Genomic DNA, 24753 nt, shown 5'->3' with positions numbered 1-24753 from the left:
TCAGCTGCCAGCGCTCCATTTCAGCTTGCAGCCCCAGGGGTTGTGAGCTGAAATGGGCGAAAAGTGACCTGTTTAGGCTCCCAAACGGCACTTTTCGCGATAGCACCCAGCACTTTGGTGGGGGGGTAGCTGATTTACGCAACCACTTTGGGCACGATCAGTATGAAAAGCAGGAACAATTGAATAGTGGCCCGCGATCTCCCGTCACTTTAGACGGGAGATCCGGACCTCAAAAACAGTTGAATACCGCCCTTAGGATCTGTGATTTGTACGGTTTGTTTTAACCAACATTCATACCTCTCGTTCCTTCTAGGGGGATATAGTTATGAGATCGGCAGCCGCGACGCCGCCGATATAAATCAAAACGGGGAAAGCCCGACAAGGGACTTAAGTTAGGTGTCGAAATACTGACGCCTATCTTAATCCCAACGGTGGAATCCAGAAGGATGCCTGCCCGAAACGAGGTAAGTCCGGGGTGCCCTTAGCTGTTAGCTGAGGGGAGGGTTAGGTTTAGATAGCATAGGTTAGCGTTGGGTTTTGAGGGGGAGGTTAGGGTTAGGCACCACTGGGAGGGGGGTGGAGTTAGGGTTAGGCACTAAAGTGGGAGGGTTAAGTTTAGGCTCAAAGGGGGGAGACTTAGGTTTAGGCACTAACGGGGAGGGTTAGGGGGACCCCTGTCAGGATACCAATATCGGGATGCGGCTGTCTGTATTTTGACAGGAGGCATTCCGACAGCCGGCATTACATACCGATTCCATTCTAGGAAACAGATGCACATAACCTTTTATATTTGCGATAGTTTATGAAAATTACACCTCTCATAAGAGATTAGTTTCAGGGAAAAATTTGAAACATTGATATACCTCCATCCCTCCCCAATACCTGTATCATGTAAGAAATGTTTATTTGTAATAATAGCAATCTTGCATTTCTTCATAGGTGTATACATTCACTAGAAGTGGGTATAGCAGCATACAGACACCCGGAGTCCAGCCAGTATCAGAACTATGCGTATTTCCTGACTCATGATATCAGCATGATGCGACTTGTAGAGACCTTTCTGGAGAACACACCTCAGCTAATTCTAGTGTTGTATATAATCATTCAGCAAGAAATGATACACACCTTTCAATGTGAGTACACACTGCACAAAATAATTAATTTCCTATTTAGTTTTCTCTTTTTTTCTGTTCGCTCACTCAAGCAGGATACAGTGCCTATTGTTACAGCTTGTACTTGTCATTTATGTAGGTTGTGGAGCTCCCTGTAAATCAGTGTTCTCTTGAGTAGCATGTGATTACACACCGCAGTTCTATATATCTAATGAACACAGCCATACAGTTTCTCTAATTATGAATCTTGTGTTTTACACAGAGCATGAAACAATAGAATACAGGAAAAGCAGGATATTGAAGGCAATATGTTAACTGCATGGTCACAGGTCCACTTTAATGCTTTGGTGAAAACTACACTACAGTAGAGGCACAAGTAAAATGCAGCCCTGCTGTGCCCCAATACCCCCCCCTCTTGTGTCTGATGTATACACCTGCTTACTGGATACCACAGGTCCCTTGTTTGATTGTTTGTTTTTCAGCATAATATCTTTATGTTATGATTTTCTGTAGATCTTACTGTATCTGGAAGTCACTGAACATGGGGAAAAATGTTATACAGACCATAAATGTCCCTCTTGGACCATTTGAAATATGGGGAGATTCAGTATGTGTGAGTACTTAATGAGTGTATACTGTATACCAGTGATAGGCCATTTGTGGCCTCCAGCTCCATCCTGCTTTTACCTATTTGTACTTCTCTACTTCTTACTTTCTTACTATCCCACAAGCTTTGTAGGTCCTATTGTTTAACAGCTAGAGCAATGGATGAAGATTAGTAGATCATAAATCAAAGAATAGGACTCATCATGGGACTTCCTCCACACTGTGCAGGAAGGTCAGAGAGCATCAGCAGCAGATGTCTTCCTCCTTCCTCTACCAGAAATAGCTGAGGGATTCCTGATTGCTTCAGTACAGCAAGATCAGGATATATGTCCTATTATACACCAAGTTACTGCAATGTTTTCTTTATATTTGCTCCACAGAATTGTGTGGTGTCTGTGTCACCCTTAAGCCGCGTATCCACTAGGCCATTAAAATGAGCGATTGAACCATAACGAGATCGTTATCGTTCAATCTCTCATTAATCGTTCACAAATCGGGCATGAAAATGCCGAAAACGACCAGAGCATCGCTGGTCGTTTTCAACATCAATCATCGCATTAACATGCCGGTCAATCTGCTGATAACGACCGATTGGACATGTTCGGGGATGAGAGAGGGTGCCTGTACTGAACGATATATCATTCAGTGTAGGCACTACAGGGGATGAGGAATGACTGTACGATTACAATGTTGTAATCGTACTGTCGTTCCACTATCTGCTAGTGGATATGCACCTTTACACATGATATTCAAAAGCTGGTAGAAAATGTGCTCACCCAGAATTGTACTAGAATTGTCAGATTTGTTTGAGCTTTTTTATGTTACAATAAAAGGCCTGCTTGTCCCTTTCTTTAATCCAATGTATTGTATTAACTTATTACTGAGATTAAAAGTAATGTGCAATCTTCTTGAATGTTAGAGGGCATTTGTGGCAATTAAAATGTAGCAGGTTGCCTATCACTGGTATAGAAGCTCGCAAAGATCAGCTTTTAAGTAGTTTGCCAGACTAACACATACTGTGAATAACTTGCCCCAGGTTCTGAAATGGAAATGAGCTTGAGTTGGATACAGATGTGTCCACATGCATCTGTGACACTGTAATGTAGCATTTCACATGCACGTCTAGAAGGTCTGTTTAACGAGCAAGGAGGCTAGATGTATGTGGACACATCTGTATCTCGATTGCCTCGCAATGCCTTCTCTATACAGCTTTAAGGATAATTCTATCTATACAGTATATATCTATCTAGATATATTAATCAATTTGTAACCACCCTTTCTCTATAAAGGGACTCTTGGTTACCAATTACCATGTTGTCTAATGTACCCACCTTTTACCTCCCGCTAAGTGGTGAACGTCCTTTTAGATCAGTACCCCCACCCAAGTATCAGTAAGTAGTTTGGGCCTACTTGGAAATACCCTAGTTTAAGTGTTGAATCATAAGTGTGTAATGAAACATCGATTCACACAATGAATATACATTTTACCAGAATAATCCTGTACTTCTTTCCTCCACTGCTCCTCCAGTAAAGTGATACACAAAATACTGTTTAAAAAGTTCTTATATTTTAGTAAGATAGTTGTAATATGTTTGCACAAATTCAACTTTATAATTCATAGCTCTGTACATATGACGTTTATATATTAACTGAACATTGGAATAACATCTAATTTATCAGATATATCTATCTACCAGTACCTGCATTTATAGTTCTGAAAGTCCAGCAACGGCACCTTCTACTAACAGCTACTGGCTCCTATTGTAAAGTCTCTGAAACCTCCAATAAAAGGTATACCTTTATACTCTACATGTAGTTATTTTTCCTCATGGCCACTTGGGATACTTAATATTACCCCAAGTCTGACACCTTGTTGAACTACACTCTAAAATAGAAGCTGCCAAACTGTCTGAGGCTCTCCCTGATGTTTTCCGCCTTTCTTATGTAAAGGTACTTATAGAGTCTCCACTACTAGAATAGGCTTCTATGGAATCACTTGCCCAATAAATAAGATACTCCCAGACTGTGACAAGGTGTTGTATAGTAACAGTTTAAAATTAGTTCCTTAACCTGTGCTTGTTGCTTCATAACATCTAATTGAATTTGAAATGAGATGAAATGGTTGTAAGGTAAAGCTGCAACAGTACTGGGTATATAAATCTCTCCCCCAGCTTGTACAATAGCAAAGGGCGTAATATTAAGTACAGTTCTTTGTACTCACTGACCGCTTTCTTCTCCCCAACAGTTTTCCTAGTCAGGTCTATTTTAAAAGGTTCTATTGCTGGCTCAAAACTTCTGTTACTGGCTCCCCTATTGCTCCTGCAGCTGACGGCTAACTGGGTGCAGTGTGGAAAGGGTTTTACTCACTGCATGCGGAGCTTCACCCAACTCATAGATACACAGGCTGTCTCTGCCTGTTAGCCAGTCTCCGGCTGGTCTATTCTGCACACGACCTCTGTTTTCAGCCAATGGGCAGACTGTCTGGTCAGGTAGGGTAGTACTGAGCTGCCCCTATAAGTCACCCACCGCTGCTTCCTAGATCAGCGCCACCGTGTCCCTTATGCTTAACGCTGCTGGAGACCCCCTGACAGCGTGCCTTAAATACCGCTGACTCCCGATGCTGGATGCCACCACCACCGGCTCTGCCACCACCACTGCTGCTGGGACCCTGGCCACCTCAGCCTGCACCGATGCTCTGCTGATGATGCCTGCCTCCTGTCAGCCAGGCACCTTCCTCCTCTAATAGCCGCCGTGGCTCTCACAGCTTCCGCTGTGAAAGGCTTCCTCTCTGGCTCCAAAGCCCTGCGTCCAGTAGCCTATACCGGTTTGGCCGCCTGGGACACAGGTGGGTGGGCACCTAAGGAAGGGAACACCAGACTAACGGTCAGCTGCTGCTGACGGCTCTTATATCCCGCTCTCTAATCCGGACCTGCTTTACCTGACCATAGCCAAATCACTCCCATCTATATTACTCCGCCCCTTCTATAGTGTATATGCATCCCATACACTGAGGCACATCCTCACCAAAGAAAGAAGCATTACATATCATAAATGTTAGTGTCTATATACATATATAATGAACCACAATAGCATGCCCACACACATTATAAATTCCCCAAAAAGATACATGAACTATATTGGAATGAACTGCAGTGCACAATAACAGCTTTACAGTCATTATTTCACAGACCTTGTATATGTATTTATTAACTTTAAATAATTCTTTTTGGATGTAACTATGTGAACTGTATGGTATTGGTAACATCCAAGGATGTTACAAAATATAACTTATGTGCAACTGCAGTCATGATAACCAGTACAAATATTCATGTGGACATTCTCGTTAATCTTGGGAACACTGCACTGCCTCCTCCAGAGTGCATGGTCCAGCTCATTGTTGTCCCTACGCTTTATTTCTCGGGCAGTCCGTCTGGCAAAACTCCCCTAAAAGCTGTACTGACATTTCATATAGAAACGTTCGCAACTTAATGGTAGTGTCACAGTGCCGGGCAGAGTAAAGCAGATCCTTCCCCCAGTATAAAAGGACATGCAGTTGCCGGTGATCAGTGAAGAGTGGACTGTCTGCATCCGCTCTTTGCATTTCAGCGACCGCGTGTTTGTTGCTGGGTCTTCTGTATAGGTCAAGATTATATTATTGTAAAGGCCCCCACCCGGCATCTCTTTCCATAGCTGTACAGATCAGGAGGTATATTTACTAAAGTTCGGGTTTTTTTGTTTGTTTTCTCCTTCATCCACTAGGGGACACTGGAGTTCAAGACAGTGGGGTATAGACGGTGGTAGAGTAGAGCCTGGCACCTTAAATAATTTAGAAGTGTGACTGGCTCCTCCCCCTCTATGCCCCATCAGCCCCAGTTTTTAGAATGTGCCCGAGAGAGCCGGTCGCACATCAGGCTGTCTCCAGCCTTTTTCATATTTTTTAATTTTTATAACAGTTACAGCTGAGGACAGGCAGGCTGCTTGCTGTGGCAGTCTGCCTGCTACGTGGGAGCCGCCGGGAAGGGCACCACACGGCTACTGCAGCCTGTGTCCGGTGACCCTGAGGAGGGGGCACACACAAAGGAGTCATCGGACCCCGAGAAGACCGCCACTGCTGACACCGGCATGTGTCCGGGTTCCTCTCCGCCCCCTCAGCCCAGCTTCCCGGCCGCAACAGCTGTAAGTATGACCACTGCTCCTGATTAGCAGGAGCAGTGGAAGTATAGCTGGGCTCAGTGACACTGTCACTGTTAGGAGGGCCCGACTTTCCCCTGCCCCCGCACCACCCTCTCCCCGACTTCGGATACCAGGTCAAGGGGGTCACCAGCGAGGGCGCAAATTACAGCCCCGGTCGTCGCTGGGGCTGCTGGAGGCGCGTCATGCAATCTAGCGGCGCCTATTTTAGTCGGGCTTCCTCCTCACTGCCGCGCTGTGGGCACCACGCGGCTGTCGGCGCTGCTGCATAGGAGAGCTCGTTAGCAGCGCCGATCGCGCTTGCCCTCCTCACACATGGCGGGCTGCTGTGGCTACTAAGTCCCGCTGTCTTAATCAGCGCACGGACCCGGCGTCGAGACCCGCCCTAAACAAACACTTATGGCGCGTCCTGCAACAGCGGCGCCATTTGTAAGGGTTCTCACCCTTATTGCTCCGCAGCAGTAATAGCCGGCAAGCACAGCGCTGAGTCATTTCACTGGAGCAGTGGACATCAGCTGAGGCTCTCCTCTCCTGCTTAGCAGGAGAGGTGTTCTTTTAAGAGTATGCAGCGCGGACCAGCGCCGGCAAGGGAGCGCGCTTCCCTCTTAAGGAGAGGGGACAGCTTACAATATAAACAACTCCCCCTTTTATTAAGAGGGTCTGTTGTGTAGCACAGCACTGACTCACTCCTGCTCGGGGAAGAAAAGGGTCCCGCCGCCGGCTGAGTCCGGGTCTCCTGCCCCTCCCCCCACAAGGGGGAGATGTGTATTGAAGCTCCGTTAACTGTAGGTCAGGTAAGTGACAGACGGCTGACTGCGCTATCACTTACGAAAAGCGCTGGAGCTCTCACTGTAGGTACAGCGCCAGTCGCACTGAGGCAGCCTGTATATATTTAACAGGGCAGCACAGACTGTGTAATGGTTAGCATTGCCGCCTCACAGCACTGAGGTCATGGGTTTATTTCCCACTATGGCCCTGTGTGGAGTTTGTATATTCTCCCTGTGCTTGTGTGTGTTTTATAACAGTGTAGCTGTTAGTCTGCTGAGGCGGTGCTTTAATGTATAAGCTCCGGCGCTAGCTACTTCGGGGCTCTTGTGTTTAAGCCGCTTCGGCGCCCTCCACAGCAGTATAGCTCATTGCCCTAACACCTGCTGCTCTGATGGATATGTCTAGCCTTTTGCTGCCCCTCCCTCAACCTTGCGCTTAGCAGGTGCACTATGACTCCGCTTTATGCGGTTCTGTTGAGGGGACAGCTTATGTTAGCCGGGACTCTTCCAGGCTAGCATGGACATTTTGCGCACACAGCGCGGTATAACTTTACCCTAGCGCAGTGTAAGAGTCATCTGTCACTTCTGCAGATCGCTCCCCGTGTCCCGGCGCCTACAATGTACGTGTTGTGTGTGTATGTGTGTATGTAGATGTATATGTAATCCCATATAGGGATGTATGTATATATGTGTGTGTATGTGTGTGTATATATATATATATATATATATATATATATATATAATTTTTTTTTTCTACTCTGCTAATCGGGTGGTCTATGGACAAGCCTTATTCCAGAGAGGTTAATTAGCACACTGCGCAAGGTTGACAATGTTCCAGTGCACGCTTTGGCAGCACATATACAAAAATATTGAAACGATATCTGTGGGTGAGGAGAACTCTCCATTGGGTTGGGTCTCAACCCAGCGTTGGCTGAGGGGGCAGGCCTTGGGTCAGGTCCTCCCGAATCATCCATTCTCAGGAACGAGAATCCCATATTGGGCTTACCATCCCTGTGGCCCAGCATTAGAGGCCGGGACGGCCACTTCTTTAGCTGTGTTAATAACAACAGCAGGCCTTTATCCCCTGTTTAGATTGGGGGATTGCGCTGTGGTTTTTCCCAAGGGACAGGTCTCCCTTTTAATATGTTGGGAAGGCTCTGTTAGAATACAGCTCACTTTTTGGGGACAGTAATCCCTTAAGTTTGTGGATTGTTACTCTTCTGCACACATATATAGCTCAACTGATTAAGGCGAGCACTCCAGTAACAGAAGGGTCCCAGGTTCCATACCAGTCTGGGACAGCACACTGATAAAATATCCTGCCCATTACACCGTAGCAGGCTGATGGCTACACGCAATATTAAATGGTGGCTCTGTAGACTAGAGTCATGTTCTGCAGCTTACATAGTGATAGACATTGCTTATATTATGAACCCTATACATGACTGGGGCCTTCTTGTATATAAAGATATGTACTTCCATCCTTCTGGGGTTATAGTTCCTTCTTGTTAGTCCCTATCTATGGCGCCCCCCTTTAGGGTGATCTATGATTATTTTAACTTTGCACTTGGTAGCAAACTTATAAGACACTGAGAATGCAGGATATAGCAGGACATATATAAATATAGCATGCTGATCTCCCGATGCCGGAGTCTGACAAGTTAACTTGCTATGTTGGCACTACTCTTTCTTTCAAAGAGGTGGCCTTCTTATGCAACTATGTTTATCTATATGTACGGGTGTATATATACTGATATATTCCCATTACTTGTATGCATATTTTCTAATAATTGGCAAAACCTGGTTTTTAACCCTATTGGTTATCACTACAGATATGTCCCTTCCTTTCTCGGGATAACTAATGCACTCTGTCTATGTACAGGTACCCTTCTCAGTATAGATTCCGGTACTCCATATTATTGTCTTGTCACATATCTCAATAACATGAGTCTCTAAAGGGCCCCTAGGTACATTCTATCTGTACATAGAGAATCCAGGTTCTATTCTGTAATCAGGGATTCATTTGTTAAATTACATGAAGGCCTAGGGCCCCCGCCGATATAGGCAGGGTCAGGCCTGGGTTTTATTAGATTGATGGGCGTAATACACACTTCTCCATTATAAGTGTTAATGTACTGATACTTAAACTAGTAGACCGTTTTGTGGTATAGGTATAATGTCTATATGGATACACATCCCTAATATAACAAGCTCAGGTATAGAGTCCTGTTGAACGACCTTCCTGCCTCCACTAACATTTTGCTAGTTTATACAGTGTTTTCTACTGCAACATCTCCAGACTGAAGTCCGTGCTGTAGAGCATTGGGTCCACTGAAGCTATTCCCTATACCTGACGGGGCAGGTTGCTGTGAGATGAAAGAGGTCAGTGACATTCTACATAGCGTCCAGAGGGCTTTTGGCCGCTCACAGGTAAGCGGGCTTACCCCACTAATGCTCAACCTGTCATTGCATAGCCGCTTTCTCCCTTATGCACCCTAGCTGCGGTCCTAGCAGCCATCTGCTTTTTTAATCAGTTGGCTCTACACTTTAGAGCTTCCCTGGTGCATAGTTTCAACATTGAGATTAGTGACACTCTTCTACTAGATCTGTTAGGATTATGGACTGAAGCGCTTTGAGGGTCTAGTGCACATCTTTACATTAAAGTGTGACAGTCAATATGTCCTACGCAGGGGGCCTGGTAGATTTCCTGTTCAGTCTCTGTGGATGTTTTCATCACATTGACGGGTACCTGACTGGTACCTTCAGGGTTGTCCTAGTGCTCTAGCCTTGTGGTATGGAATGCTTCCCTATATTGGTAGCTTCCTGCGTGGCTGTTGCATCCGTGCTCTATAACTACTAGGGTATCCTGGTTGTTCACCCTATGTTCAGGCCAGCGGTTGGTACTGCCTACGCACTTCCATCATGTTGGAAGTTGTCTGTTGTTTTGAAGTTTGTGGCTGTGATTTGCTTTTCGACTGCAGGTGTTCAGTCGCTGTTTTCTACTCTGTTTTCAGAATGGGTTGTTCTGCTGTCTGACCCTCTGACAGGTATTGTAATCTCAATCCTCTCAAAGCTGCCTCGGCCTCATTCCCAGTGTGATCTCCACTCGTTGGAGACTTCTATGGTCTCTCCCTTCCGCTGGTTTACAACTTTGTAGTAGTTAGACTTCCAGAATGGTTCATGGTGACTGTTCGGCCTTGTCTTTTACCTCTCTGCATACTCTGTTAGGAGTCTGTGGACAGGATCAGCTCTGTTTCTGTAGATTGGTATCGTTATACTTGTATCTTTATGACAATGTCCAACAGTGCTGGTATTCTGCTATCTGCGACTGTTGCAGCTTTCTGTTTCTGAATCTGGTACGGTTTTCTCGAGTTTTGTTCTCGGGTTACTGCCCTTCTCATATGGATTCGGGTTGGAGTTCTCTGCTCCCAACAGTCCGGCTTGGTCTGTTTTCAGCTGAGCTTACAGCGTTAGGATGCTTCTCACCTGAGGGTGTTTTCTAGCTAGCCGCTTATTCCATTCTATTTATGCTGTAAGTTGTGGTATTTCTGTGTCTGTTCCGCAGGGAGTTCTGATTGTCTCCTGGCTCACGACATTTGATCCTCAGCTCTTGCCTTTCCGTTGAACCTCTGGTTCTTGGCGGTCCCTGTTCGGTTGGCATGTTCTCAGCGCTTCCCACCCAGGAGGTTGGCTTTGGGACGTCCCCACTGTCTTGAACTCCAGTGTCCCCTAGTGGATGAAGGAGAAAACAGGATTTTGGTACTTACCGATAAATCCCTTTCTCCGATTCCACAGGGGACACTGGACGCCCGCCCAGCGCTGCATACCTGCCAGTTGTTTCGTTCCTTCTATGGTTGTGTGACTGCATGATTCCCTGCAGTGGTTTCCTCTGTTCTCCTTCAGTCGGTCTTGTTCCATTCTGTGGTCTTCTCCTTCTCCTCGTTTTCCTGTTGTCCTCCGTCTCTTCTCGGGCTCAGTTCTTAAACTGGGGCTGATGGGGCATAGAGGGGGAGGAGCCAGTCACACTTCTAAATTATTTAAGGTGCCAGGCTCTACTCTACCACCGTCTATACCCCACTGTCTTGAACTCCAGTGTCCCCTGTGGAATCGGAGAAAGGGATTTATCGGTAAGTACCAAAATCCTGTTTTTTTTTTGCTTTAGATTTTATGGGCAATTTAAATCGACTCAAATTGACATTCGTTTTTCACTGTCAAAATCCCACATTTATAAAGATTTGATTTTGAAATCGAAATGGTATTAGATGATCGTTTTCAACTAGTGGTTTCTTGTACGTTTTTGAATGTCCCTTTCAAAATCAAAATCGAATTCCAGACTTCCTCAAGTTTTACTATTGGTCCAAATATACCACAAGCAATATAAATAGTAAAAAATGTTTATTTAAAACCCTGGCAGACACACTTGCAAAGGGAGTTTTGTGGCTGAAGCATAGTTTTTACAGCAGAGAGAGGGGTATTCAAATTAGAGTGAAAAGAGTTTTAGTCTAGGTTGAGTATTAGTTTGGAAACTTTGTTATGGAGGCTGGTAGGAGTAGGGCAAGAGAGGAGATGGCTGTGGTTGTGAGAAGTCCTTCTGTAAAGGAGAGGGAAGGCTGAATGTGTTTAGGAGGAGGCAGGGGGCCAGGAATCTGAATATGTGGAAGAGTCACAACCTGGCAAAACAAGAAAAACCCACAAATTTAACACATACACTACCGTTCAAAAGTTTGGGGTCACCCAGACAATTTTGTGTTTTACATGAAAACTGACTTATTTATCAAATGAGTTGCAAAATGAATAGAACATATAGTCAAAACATTGGCGAGATTAGAAATAATGATTTTTATTTTAAATAATAATTTTGTCCTTCAAACTTTGCTTTCATCAAAGAATGCTCCTTTTGCAGCAATTACAGCATTGCAGACCTTTGGCATTCTAGCTGTTACTTTGCTGAGGTAATCTGAACTTGGATTGGCTTGATGGGCACTTCTTGCGTACCATACGGTCAAGCTGCTCCCACAAAAGCTCAATGGGGTTGAGATCTGGTGACTGCGCTGGCCACTGCATTACAGACAGAATACCAGCTGCCTGCTTTTTCCCTAAATAGTTCTTGCATAATTTGGAGGTGTGCTTTGGGTCATTGTCCTGTTGGAGGAGGAAATTGGCTCCAATCAAGCGCTGTCCACAGGGTATGGCATGGCGTTGCAAAATGGAGTGATAGCCTTCCTTATTCAAAATCCCTTTTACCTTGTACAAATCTCCCACTTTACCAGCACCAAAACAGCCCCAGACCATCACATTACCTCCACTATGCTTGACAGATGGCATCAGGCACTCTTCCAGCATCTTTTCACTTGTTCTGCGTCTCACAGATGTTCTTCTGTGTGATCCAAACACCTCAAACTTCAATTCATCTGACCATAAACACTTTCTTACAATCTCTGTCCAATGTCTGTATTCTTTTGCCCATATTAATCTTTTCCTTTTATTGGCCAGTCTCAGATATGGCTTTTTTTCTTTGCCACTCTGCCTAGAAGGCCAGCATCCCGGAGTCGCCTCTTCACTGTAGACGTTGACACTGGCGTTTTGCGGGTACCATTTAATAAAGCTGCCAGTTGAGGACTTGTGAGGTGTCTATTTCTCAAACTAGAGACTCTAATGTACTTCTCTTCTTGCACAGTTGTGCACCGGGGCCTCCCACTTCTCTTTCTACTCAGGTTAGAGCCTGTTTGTGCTCAGGTTAGAGCCTGGTTGTGCTGTTCTCTGAAGGCAGTAGTACACACCGTTGTAGGAAATGTTCAGTTTCTTGGCAATTTCTCGCATGGAATAGCCTTCATTTCTAAGAATAATAGACTGTCGAGTTTCACATGAAAGTTCTCTTTTTCTGGCCATTTGGAAAGTATAATCGAACCCACAAATGTGATGCTCCAGATACTCAACTAGATCAAAGGAAGGCCAGTTTTATAGCTTCTCTAAAAAGCAAACCAGTTTTCAGCTGTGCTAACATAATTGCACAAGGGTTTTCAAGGGTCATCCATTAGTCTTCTAACACGCTTGGCAAAGACAATGTACCATTAGAACACTGGAGTGATGGTTGCTGGAAATGGGCCTCTATACACCTATGTAGATATTCCTTTAAAAACCAGACGTTTGCCGCTAGTATAGTCATTTACCACATTAACAATGTATAGAGTGTATTTCTGATTAATGTTATCTTCATTGAAAAAAAACGGTGCAAAAATAAGAACATTTCTAAGTGACCCCAAACTTTTGAATGGTAGTGTATTGAGCGCAATTAGCTGGTTACTTAAAATATACAGGTGACTTACCCAGCAACCATCTATCTGGCATTTGTCCCGCCTTCAACATTGCAGTGAGGGACAAATTATTAAGGATGTAAGCATCGTGACACGAAGCAGGATAGCCATTTACAACTCTCATGATTTTTACTTTTGCATCACAGTCCATCTTCACATTCAAAGAATATGCATAATGTAGAGGTGTGCAGTATTCCTTTGTGGTCTCAGCCCAATGTGTGTGCAATCTATAGCTCCCAGGACATTATGCATGCCTGAGAGACTATAGAAAGCTACCTTAACTTCATGCCACTGTGTCTCCTGCCTGGGAAAGCAGATGTAGGTGTTGCAGAGGGAGTCAGTGCAGCCATAACTTGTGACAGGTGCCTGCTAAAGGTAGACTGAGAAATACCTAACACTCTCCCAGAATTTGTACGAAAGGAGCCAGGTGCGAAAAAATTCAGAGCACACAGCAGCTTGTGCAGGCTTGATATGGCATGTGACCGTACAGTATCTGGCTCAAGCTGAGCCTTCACAAAGTAATGCAGCATCATAAGGTTGGAATGGTTGAGGCGATAAATCTGTATGATCTCGCTAGCAGGCTAGGCATTGAGATCCCTGGTCTTTACAGCAGCGGCTTCTGGTGAGTCTCTGACACCAGAAGAACTGCCTCGTGCGATTCACCGTAAGCGAGGAGTCTCCTTACCTGACATCTCTGAGCATCCGGTGCAGTCCAGGTCGCAGCCTCGATGCTAGCTTAGCTAAGCCACTACCCGCCAAAATCACCAGCACAATCACTGATGTTGCGGCGCGGCGGAGGTTGATGGAGTACAGACGCTTGGTACTGCCAATTCAAAAATAAAAATAAAAACCTTAGGACTGCCTGAGCAGTCCCGTTACAAAAGTGCGTCTGAATCCTGCTGCACCAAACATCAAACTGAAGTCCTATGGCTAGGGGCGGGGTATAAATGGAGGAGGAGCCAGTGCATTATGGGAGCCAAAGCTTTAACTGTTTGGTGCCTCTGCCAGCCATAATATTCCCATGGTATCCCTGTGGATCCCGAAGAAGAAAATAGTGATAGTTAGAATTGACAGACAGAAATAAAAGACATTGTCAATAGCAGCTAGCAAACAGCCACATATAATGCATATGTAATAGAATTACAATGGACTCTAAATCAACTACACAAACACCAGGAATAGTAGGATATAGAGCCCTGTATACCTTAACCACAGGAGTGGTATACACTGAGATTGACCCAAGCCCTCCTGACACCAACAGCTACAGCAGTGCACTCGTGTGTCTTGTATACACGTGGAAGGTAGGTGGAGCAATTTAATGCACAAAACCCTTCGTAGGGACTGCGTCTTGGTCGGAGCTGCCGGGGGAGCGCCTACCTCCCCTAAGCTACGTTAACCAGCCGGGTACGCTGGCCTCGTGGCAGCAGAAGTGTCTGCAGCCGATCCCCGGCAGACGCAGACAATCCCGGGCCCTGACTGCAGCCGCTTCTGGTGCGTATCTGACACCAGAAGGAAGGACTGCACTGCTCGATTCCCCCATAAGAGAGGAACCGCCTTACCTGACATCTCCGTGCATCAGATTGCCTAGCACAGATTTAGGTACCCCATACCATATGCAGGAAAGCAGCCCCAAAACATAACTGAGAATCTTCCATGTTTCTCACAGTAGGGGTATATGTATGTAATAGCCTGCGGGCCGCAGATATCGGCGAGTCTCGTGAGAGACTAGGGCAGTGGTGCCACTAAGGGGAGCATGGGACAAGCCAAACAGAAACTGTCTCGTGCTACCGGTGACCCAAGGGACAGCTCCCTTGGACAGCTGATCTCCGGCACACTGGCCAGAGTCAGGCATCTGGAGCACAGGCTCCACCCCTGAGCAGCGTGACTACTTTTTTCCATTTAAATAGGTTGAATGCCGGATTAGAAAATTGAAGATGTGTGATGTTACTTCAAGAAAGCAATTAGTTTGAAATATCACTATAATCCTATTTATTGTATTTTATAATGGGTTCCAACAAATCTGTCCATTTTAGAATATCTTTAGAGAATAAGCAATAACTTCTCATTTCAGTCTCTCTGCTGTATTCTATGACATAGCAAAGACATGCAGGTATACATAAGACAATAGCTTTTAATTTCATCACTTTTCAGGAGGAATGAAGCATTGTTTCAAAGAGCTGTAAGAGTACCAACAAATTTGCCCACGTCTGTATTTGCAAAGTGGAGGTGGCTGCATCTGGGTGGGTTTGACCTTGAAATTGAAAGCTTCGCTAATAAATGCAAATCAAATTTGTCACTTTGTAAATCTACCCCCTATACGCTATAGGTGATTAGAATTTTTACACTTGACTAGAACAAATCCCATCTGCAGTACAGGTGCGACAGAGAGGGAGTCCTGTGGAACCCTATGGGACTTCGTAGAAATAGAGATAACAAGGGTAAGTTCTTACTATATAATTTTCTACTTCAGGGTCCATAGGGTATCCACAGGATACCTTGGGGATGTCCCAAAGCAGTATCCTTTAAGGGTGGGGACGCTTCTGTGCAGAAAGGAGATTCCGCCGCCCGAAAGAAGCATCCTGAGAGGCGAAGGTATCAAATGCATAATACCTCACAAAGGTATGGACAGAAGACCACGTGGCTGCCTTGCAGAGCTGAACAGCAGAGGCACCACGGCGAGCTGCCCACGAAGGACCCACAAACCGAGTAGAATGAGCTTTCACAGTGGATGGTACAGGAAGGCCCTCATGAATGTAAGCCTCAGAAATCGCCATGCAGATCCACCCTGCCAAAGTTTGCTTAGTGGCAGGCCAACCCTTCTTGCGCAAACCATAGAGGACAAACAAAGAGTCCGACTTCCGAAATAAATTGGTACGGTCAACATAAATCCTTAGAGCACGTACTACATCCAAGGAGGCCTAACCAGCTGAGAGGTCTGGGGAATTAAAGGCCGGCACTATAATTTCCTCATTAATGTGGAAACTAGATACCACCTTAAGTAGGAAGCACCGCCCTGTCCCTATGAAAAATCAGAAAGGGAGGGCGACATGAGAGAGCTCCCAAATTTGACACCCTTCTGGCCGAAGCAATTGCCAGAAGAAACGCAGTCTTAGCCGTAAGCCATTTGAAATCCACTAAGCCCAGAGGTTCAAAAGGCAGTCCTTGGAGAGCCCTCAGGACTACAGCCAAATCCCAAGGAGCCACTGGTGGAACAAAGGGAGGCTGAATGCGAAGTACATCTTGCATAAAAGGTGCGGACATCCGGAAGAGTAGCAATCCAAGCTCTGAGCATGGTGCTACAGAGCTGGACAAACTCCTGGACCTTAATAGGGCTGTCTCAACAGCCACTCCATCAAAAAGACAGACGACCGGGTAAAGGCAAGGACCTTGAGACAACAGGTCCTGACGTTGAGGCAACAGCATTGGAGTGTCTATGGAGAGACTCCAAAGATCTGAGTACCAGTGACGTCTGGGGCCACGCTGGAGCCATCAACAGGAGCGTGCCTCCTTCTTGCTTGAATTTTCGAATCACTCGAGGAAGAAGGGAGAACGGAGGGAAGAGGTACGCAAACTGGAAGGTCCACCGGACCGACAGAGCATCTACCAGAAGAGCCTCCGTGTCTCTTGTTCTTGACCCGTACACAGGCAGCTTGTTGTTGTGTCGGGAGGCCATGAGGTCAATCTCTGGAAGGCCCCACTTGTCCACCAGGAGTTGAACCACCACCTGGTGAAGAGACCATTCTCCTGGATGCACGTCTTGACGGCTGAGAAAATCTGCTTCCCAGTTGAGGACTCCTGGTATGAACACTACCAAGATGGCAGGGAGATTGCCCTCTGCCCAAGCCAGAATGCGGGACACCTCTGTCTGTGCCGCCTGGCTTCAGGTTCCTCCTTGGCGGTTTATGTAAGCCACTGTGGTGGTGTTGTCCGACTGTACCTGCACGGGTTTCCCGTGGAGAACATGTCTTGCCTGCTGGAGAGCTCTGAAAAACTGCTCGAGGTTGCAAGATGTTTATTGGAAGCGCAGATTCTGCTGAAGTCCACCTTCCCTGGAACAAGTGTGGACCTGTCACTGCTCCCCAGCCTCGGAGCATCTGGAAAGGATCAACTTCTGCAGAGGTCTGGAGTTCACTCCAGACCTCTGCAGAAATTGATCCTCTTCAGATGGAATGGGTTGCCCCATCGGATAAAGATGCGTCTGTCTCTGGCCTGGTGGCTACAGACGGCTCTCACCTCAACAGGGGGCGCCCCTTTTGGGTTGTGAACTGGGTCCTTCTGACAACGGACGCCAGTCTCCGAGGCTGGGGAGCAGTGACAGGTCCACACTTGTTCCAGGGAAGGTGGAATCATATCACTGGGCATATTCCACCATGTCAAACATAGACACCATGGAGCCCAGTAATCTCATCGCCGAGTGAACAGACACTCTGTGACTCCGAAGGCAACTGCGTACCTTTGCCTGTAAAGCAGAGCTCTTTTCCTCCGTCACAAAGATCCTGTTGTTGGGAGTCCAACAGGGCTCCGAGATGGAGCATCCTCTGTGAGGGAACCAGGGAGGACTTCTTCCAGTTTTTCAACCAGCCGTGATTCTGCAACACAGATATTGTCAGTTGCAGATGGCACTGAAGGATCTCTGGAGACCCAGCTAACAACAGGAGGTCGTCCAGATAGGGAAACAAGCGGACCCCCTGTATCCGCAGGTGGGCCACCATGACTTTGGTAAATACTCAAGGCGCTGTGGCCAGACCAAAGGGCAGTGCCTGGAACTGGAAATGTTGATTGACCACTGCAAACCTGAGGAATTGCTGGTGTGCTAAGATAATAGGGACATGCAGATAGGCATCCTGAATGTCCAACGACACCATAAAATCCCCAGGCTCCATTGCCAATATAATGGAACGCCGGGTCTCCATCCTGAACAGAGGAACCCTCAAGGACTTGTTGAGGGACTTGAGGTTGAGGATGGTCCGGTAAGACCCATTGGGTTTCTGTACCAGAAAGAGATTGGAGTAATATTCCGTTCCCCTCTGGGGTAACGGATCAGGCACTATAACTCCAGCCTGGAGCATAGAGTGCAACACTTTCTGGAGTTCCAAGGCCTTGTCCTGATCTGACTGAAGGCCTGTGGTGAAAACCGGCTGGGAGGCCTTCGCCGGAAGGAGAGGGCGTACCCCCGAGAGACCACTTGTCTTACTCAAGTGTCCGTGGTAGTCAGATACCAGCACTGGGCGAACTGAAGAAGTTGGCCGTTCACTCTGGGGTCCCCCAAGGGGAGGCTCATCCCGTCAGGCTGAAGGCTTATCGTCCGACTTGGGAGTAGGACGTCTTGTACTCCAAGCCTCTTTCTTTGGCTTGGCAGATTTCTTGGCCCCTGACTGTCTTGGAAAGGACTGTATATTGGACTTACCCTGGGCCCTATAGGGCCGAAAGGACAAAGCACCAGACCCTGATGGGACTGCAGCCGATGGCAGACACGCAGATTTAGCTGCTGCCAGTGTGGCCACAATTTTTGTCCAGATCAGGGCCAAACAGGACCAGTCCATTAAAAGGCAAGCATTCCAATCCCTTCTTGGAATCTGCATTCGCTTTCCAAGAGCGCAACCACAGGGAGCGGTGAGCCGCTACTGCTGCCGAGGAGATTCTGGAAGTGAGGAGACCTATATCTAAGGCTGCCTCATTAATATACGTGGCTGAGTCTCTAAGATTGCCTACTAACTCTACCTGCTCAGCTGAAGAGTCAGAGTCCAGAGACGCCTCCAAGTTATCTTCCCAGTGCTCCATGGCTCTGGCCACCCAGCACACGGCCATAGCCAGTCTGGATGCCTTTCCAGCAAGGGAATAAATGGATTTTAGGCGTATTTCCACCTCGCGATCCGCAACATCCTTCATGGATGGGCAATGTTGCACTCCTCACTAGGCGTGACACATGAGAATCTACCTGTGGAGGGGTTTCCCATTTGGAAAAATAATTATCCTCAAAGGGGTATGCAAAGGCCAAGAGTCTTTGAGGCTGAAACCGCTTACCTGGATTTTCCCACGCCTTCTCTAAATGATCCACTAACTGACCAGATAGAGGAAATACAGTGGCGTCTCCCTTAATATCCTTAAAGAAGGCGTATTTGGATTCAGCCCATTGGGGGGGGGAGGCCGCACGGACTGCCCATATAAGGCCAGGTATATAGACTTTAGACTCCGCCTCCTTTGCTCGAAGGGGCTCCTGGTCTGAAAAGTCAATCTCACAGTCAGACGTCATGTCATCATCATCATACTGAGCCGTCTGAGACAATGGCCGTTTAGAAGGCCGCAATGGTGACTCCCCCTGTAAAATGTCCGTCAGGTGCTGTACAGTGTTTGGACAATGAGTTCACCCACACAGGCTCCTGCGAGACCTGGGGGGGCGAAAGCGGGAGACACTGGAGGTACCATCAACTGCCCGGGGAACCCCTGCATGATGAGACTACCGCCTGCTGCGATAACCCCATCTGGGGAAACGCCAACTGGCCCACAAGGGTTGTAAGTGCCTTAGCAAAACAAGCCCAGGGCGGTTCCTGCACCAGTGCAGTAACAAATCGGGCGTGATAAAGCATGCCCTACATAATCCCTCTGCATTCCCATCTCCCTCCGCTAACTGTACATTGCATGTGGTACATTTTAGCTGAAGATGATATTCTCGTTCACTCCCAGACGTGATGAGTGTTAACGGAATGTATGTGACTACCCACACAGAATAATATCCTTACTGTGCGGTAATGAACACCCTGCAACAACGTACCGCAAGGGCTTTAGCAGAAGAACAGGGATAGTGTAATGGCTGACAGAAGTGAAAGTACAGTCAGACATCACTAGCATAACATGCAGAATTAAATCACCTGCACTACAAGCACTATGATCAACTACGCAGACCCAGAGCCTGGTAGGAAACAGTGATGCATACGCTGACCTTATCGGAGGAGAGGTATGCGGGGGACCCGTACCGCGATGCCACCTGTATCAAACTCCAGCAGCGTTTGTCACTTCTTAAAAATGCCCGCCGAGGAGCTGAGAGGAGGCGGGCCCGGGGGAGGAGCGCTGACTCAGACCGCTGTGGAAAGGCACTGTGCAGCGGGGGCGGCGCCAGGTGTGAGATAGGGAAGGCGCGCTCCCCTGGCATGCTATTAACCCCTGGGACGCTGGAGCATTTCCACACTGCTGCAGCCCACTTTCTTTGGTGGTCTAGTGGAAAGCGCAGGATCAGTACCTGGTCCCACGCGCAGCCTGTTCCAAGGGAGCCCCATGCCTGAGGACAATGACTGTGAATCGGCGGGTACCTTCCGCAGGACCCCATCGCTTACCTGAATCCCCGTGAATCCGGCCACAGTCAGGAATCTTCCGGGGTCACTGCTAGCTGGGACCCCAGACACCCACCAGCATCCCCGGATCAGTAACGGCGTTCTGGTCCAGCGGGGTGAAGGAGCAACAGCATAGACGTCTATGATGACTGTCTATGCTGTCCAGCTCATCTTGTGCAGCAAAACTGCCTTGAAATAACTTCAGGGGCTGTTAACAGCCCCCCTCTGAATATGGTGATCTGACTCCGAGACAGGCACCTACGAAACTGAGATGCTTTGGCTCGGGGGCGGGGTATAGGAGAGGGACCCCAGTGCATCCTGGGAGGCTGAAAACTAACTCTGAGGTGGATAATGTCTGCTGCCATATACCCCCCCAAGGTATCCTGTGGATACCCTGAAGTAGAAAACTTTTTTTCTCTATTGAACACAAAGGTCACACGCAAATGGCCGATGTTATAAGACTGGCGTGTGTCTGAGTCCCACAGTGCATGCATCCCAATTGTCTGTGCACAGAGACACAGCACAGAATTGGACGCAATCTGGAGAATTTTAGTAAGTGTTTCTGAGTAATAACGGAGGTGGTGAAGCAGCGTGTCACCGAAAGCATCTGTTCCAAAACAGCCACCTGCATAGAATGCCATGTACTCAGAGAAACTGCAACTGCCATAGAGATGGAGTGCCTAAAGGCACACCAGATGGAAACTCACTGTCTTAAGACGCCGCTAGTGGACATCTCAGTTCTTTAGAAATCAGAGGCATTTTTTCTTTCTTGTAAAGGCGCAGATGTGACTATAGCAAGAGAGACAGCCGTTGCCCCCTTTGCGTCCATCTGTAACTCTAAAATTACATTAATGCCTAAAATATCCTATTTTAAATGTGTTTAAAGGTATTCACCCTTATTGCTCTGCCTTACATTCACTAGAAGTGCAGCATAGTCTATTGCTGGTCATGTGACTATAATAGATCAGTCTCTGTCCTGTGCTGTCACTGGTGGGTCTCTTGCTGATAGAAACAGCTCATCTAAAAGAGGCTGTAACCAAAGAGTGGAGGCTGCCTAATTACAATTATGCAGAAACATGATCTAAAACCTGCGCCATATTTTCTATTCTGTTTGATGCATTAATTTACAATTTATCATTAATAACTTCAATTTGATTAAACCTGCTTGTTTTCTAGATGTCAGCATTTCCATATCATTGATCTGTACAAGCTGGGCAATCTTGGACTACCACCAATCATTGAGACTCTTCCTGCAGCAAAAAAAGAACCTTGGCACTTTATCCTCCATCATCTACTACCTATGGAACTTTTGCTTTATTTCCGCCCGCATCTTGTGCATCACTCTCTTCACAGTAGAGTTTCAGTGGCGGATTGGTCTGCACCTCCTTACCCTCTGGCTTGCTTTCTTTATATGGGCATGTCTACAGCAAACAGACTTCATGAAGAACAACATTCTTGAATTTCTCTACAGGGCTACAGTGGCCATAATCCTGTACTTCTCATGGTTTAACATTGCCGATGGCAGAACAATTTACAGATGTATTATCTATTATATATTTATCACTACAGACAGCATGTTACTTATTTTGTCATGGAAGTTTCTAAAGTACCCATCCATGTTGGAGGAGTATGAAACACATCTTCTCATGACTGTTGTTCTATGTTTCATCATTGGCCTCCTGCTGAGGTGGATGTATTATAAGCTCGTACACCCCAATGTGTACAGAGAAAGCAAACAGCACTATGATGAACCAGATGGTATTACAGGGGGAGAAACATACAGGCAGTCTGTTTTAACAGTAAGGACTGAGACACAAAACAATAATAGAATGTTCTATTTAGCACAGCAAATATGCTAAGATGGTAACGTTAGATGTTATGAAGCACTTGATGCCTTATCTTGAATAGATTATATTTAAAATGACCTGCACATGACTGGAGAAAGCATTTGTATAAGCAATATATTGTATATATGAAGAATGGCTACAGAATTATATGGACGTGAATTTTTAAATGTCACTTTAAGCAATAATGTCCCACAAGCTTTACATTATATTTTTTAATAGATCCTGTAAAATTCTTGTGCATTTCCATGGAAAATGTGCTCCCTGTGGTTTAATGCATGTCATTAAACATATCACCAGTAACCCATAAAGTATTTTCATAATCCAGATTAAAGAGTCAATAGGTGGTGCTTTAATCCCCTCTAATGCATTCTCACTTATCAATCAACTTTACAATTTGTGTTGATAATGCTTACCTATCCATGAGATGGACGATAATCTTCAGAAGTCACACAACCCAAGGCTAATAAAGTATAACTTTTAATGGCATGTATTTTGTTTTGCGTTGCCAGCATGTTTACAGTTAGAATACCTGCATGGTTAAAATGCTGTAAGTAGCAATACAACAGTATAGCGATACTGGCTCTGGCATTCTAGTTTCAACATAGTCATTGTTGAAATAATGTATGTATCCCCTTTTAATGGCTCGAGAAAGAAGAATATATACTGTACTAAATCTTTCATGGTACCAAATTATTATTTCAAGTTACCGTTGTGTAATAATGAATGGGCCTCAATGCCCTAAAGCTTGGAATGTTGTTTCTTGGTAGCCATTAAAAAGGAGTCACTTAAATACTCTGGAGTGGTATTCCCTGAAATGGGAAGATCCTGAAACGGAGTTACAAAAAAAGAAATAAATATCTAAAGGTATAACCAAAATGCTGAACATTAATTTTGAATAAGAGATTAAACTTGTCAAAAAGGACATTCTTTGAACGTATATTGAGTGTCTGCCCTCTAACCTCAAAACAATAGTAATCAACATTTAGGGGTCAATTCACTTACGTTACCTTTGGACTTGCTGACTGTTGTTCACAGCCCAGCAGGACTGCAAGCAAACTGTGCGAGACCAGGCTGCGAGGGGCGCAAGTTGTGGTGCCGACAATTGACAACTCGCGCCTTTCTTGGGTAGGTGAATCGATCCCTTAGTGTTTTACTATGATGTATTTTTTTCAGATTAATAACACTTCCCTACATCATAGATGGTAAATGGTGAATACTGGTGTCTTGTAAGTGCCTACAATGTTTTTTTTCCTCCTAAGACTCATTTAGATGGTAAAAATGTATGGCATTTATAAATGGCCTTTAAGAGAGGTAACAAATACTCTGGTCTGCTGACTGTTCAAGTTGCCTTTAACATAGCACACCCACTTTATAAACACTGTCACATTGTAAAATGCCATTAAGCTTTCATGAATAGTTTGGTGACTATTCAAGTGAGCTTGGATAACGGTCTCAAAGATATCTATCTAAATATATGTAAATGTATAAATTGAGTCCTTTTACAGTGTTTTAAAGTGCTTAATCCCACATTCAGTTCCCATTAATCACTAGTGATAAGCACAGTTTCTTGCACTTTTACAAAGAACTACTGCATCATATTCTCAGTGTTAATACTCATGAGTAATCAGGTTCTCTCACATGCAGAAAGCTTCATGAATGTAACCACACTTCTTGTAGTGGACTAGTGAGATTTGCATACATTCATTTTAGGAATCAGATTTGTATAAGTCCCTGAACCTTCAATGCACTTTCCATGCGGTCACGTTTATGGAAACAATCTGCTTTAAAAGTCATATATGTGGAAAAAGCATATACAATGCAACAGTTGAAAAGTATAAGGATGCTCATTTGTGCTTTACAGACACTGCCAGTCGCTGCTAATGCATCTCATAAAGTGCCTGTCCAGTTCCTGTGCAACTATCAGATTGCTCTGAAATACTCTGGAAAAACACTTTATAAATGTTTGCCAATACACATGGAGTCACTTTAAATACTTTTCCCTAAAATGTTTTAAAATAAAGGCAGTGTTGAATATATTGTATTAAATGTAATAGAAATTGCATTTATTAATGTGTTATGGAATTTTAAAATGACTTTATTCTCATGTTCTTACAGTATTTTCTTATGAAAAAAAGCAGTTATATTGTTTGTAAACATTGGTAAGTGTTACGATGTATATATTTTATTACAGCTTTATATGGTCCCTTGGTTGAAATTAAATTGGGGTATTTCCAATTCCTTGCCTTGGCTCTTTATTTTTTACCTGAAAACTATTGCACAACTAAAACACCTTAGACCTAACAAAAAGTGTGACCTGTGGCCACAAGAGTAAATAGCCACAGATAAAAGTACGCACTAATTTTCCCATCTCAGTATATAGACAAATTCTTCACAAGTGACAGCCCGCTGTGTGTACATCTTGCCACCTTTTTATATTAGATCAACTGGGTGTTTATTAGTGACTGGCAATCACTGCGTCTGTAACCTAATTACAAAGCAGGACCAGGAATTACTGTTCTCTGGCAGTTCTTTCAGCATACAGATGGTTATGTTTGAGCCCAGAATGAAGTATATAAGATACACACTGC

The 24753-nt window shown here is 45.5% G+C and overlaps 1 protein-coding gene across 1 annotated transcript in view; it reads left to right on the top strand.

Moving 5' to 3' along the window:
* Positions 1–24390, top strand: part of XKR8 (XK related 8) — a 36137-nt gene extending 11747 nt beyond the window's left edge. The window contains exons 2-3 of the mRNA XM_088459960.1: positions 940–1133; positions 21495–24390. Of these exons, the coding sequence (XP_088316086.1) occupies positions 940–1133; positions 21495–22177 (877 nt within the window). The 3' untranslated portion in view covers positions 22178–24390. The remainder of the gene's footprint in view (positions 1–939; positions 1134–21494) is intronic.
* Positions 24391–24753: the final 363 nt, after the last annotated feature.

The sequence above is a fragment of the Taudactylus pleione genome, unplaced genomic scaffold, assembly GCF_031769625.1.
Source record: "Taudactylus pleione unplaced genomic scaffold, aTauple2 ptg000959l, whole genome shotgun sequence".
Classification (NCBI taxonomy): domain Eukaryota; kingdom Metazoa; phylum Chordata; class Amphibia; order Anura; family Myobatrachidae; genus Taudactylus; species Taudactylus pleione.
The sequence above is the reverse complement of the archived record's forward strand: the minus strand, read 5'-3'. Positions and strand labels throughout refer to the sequence as shown.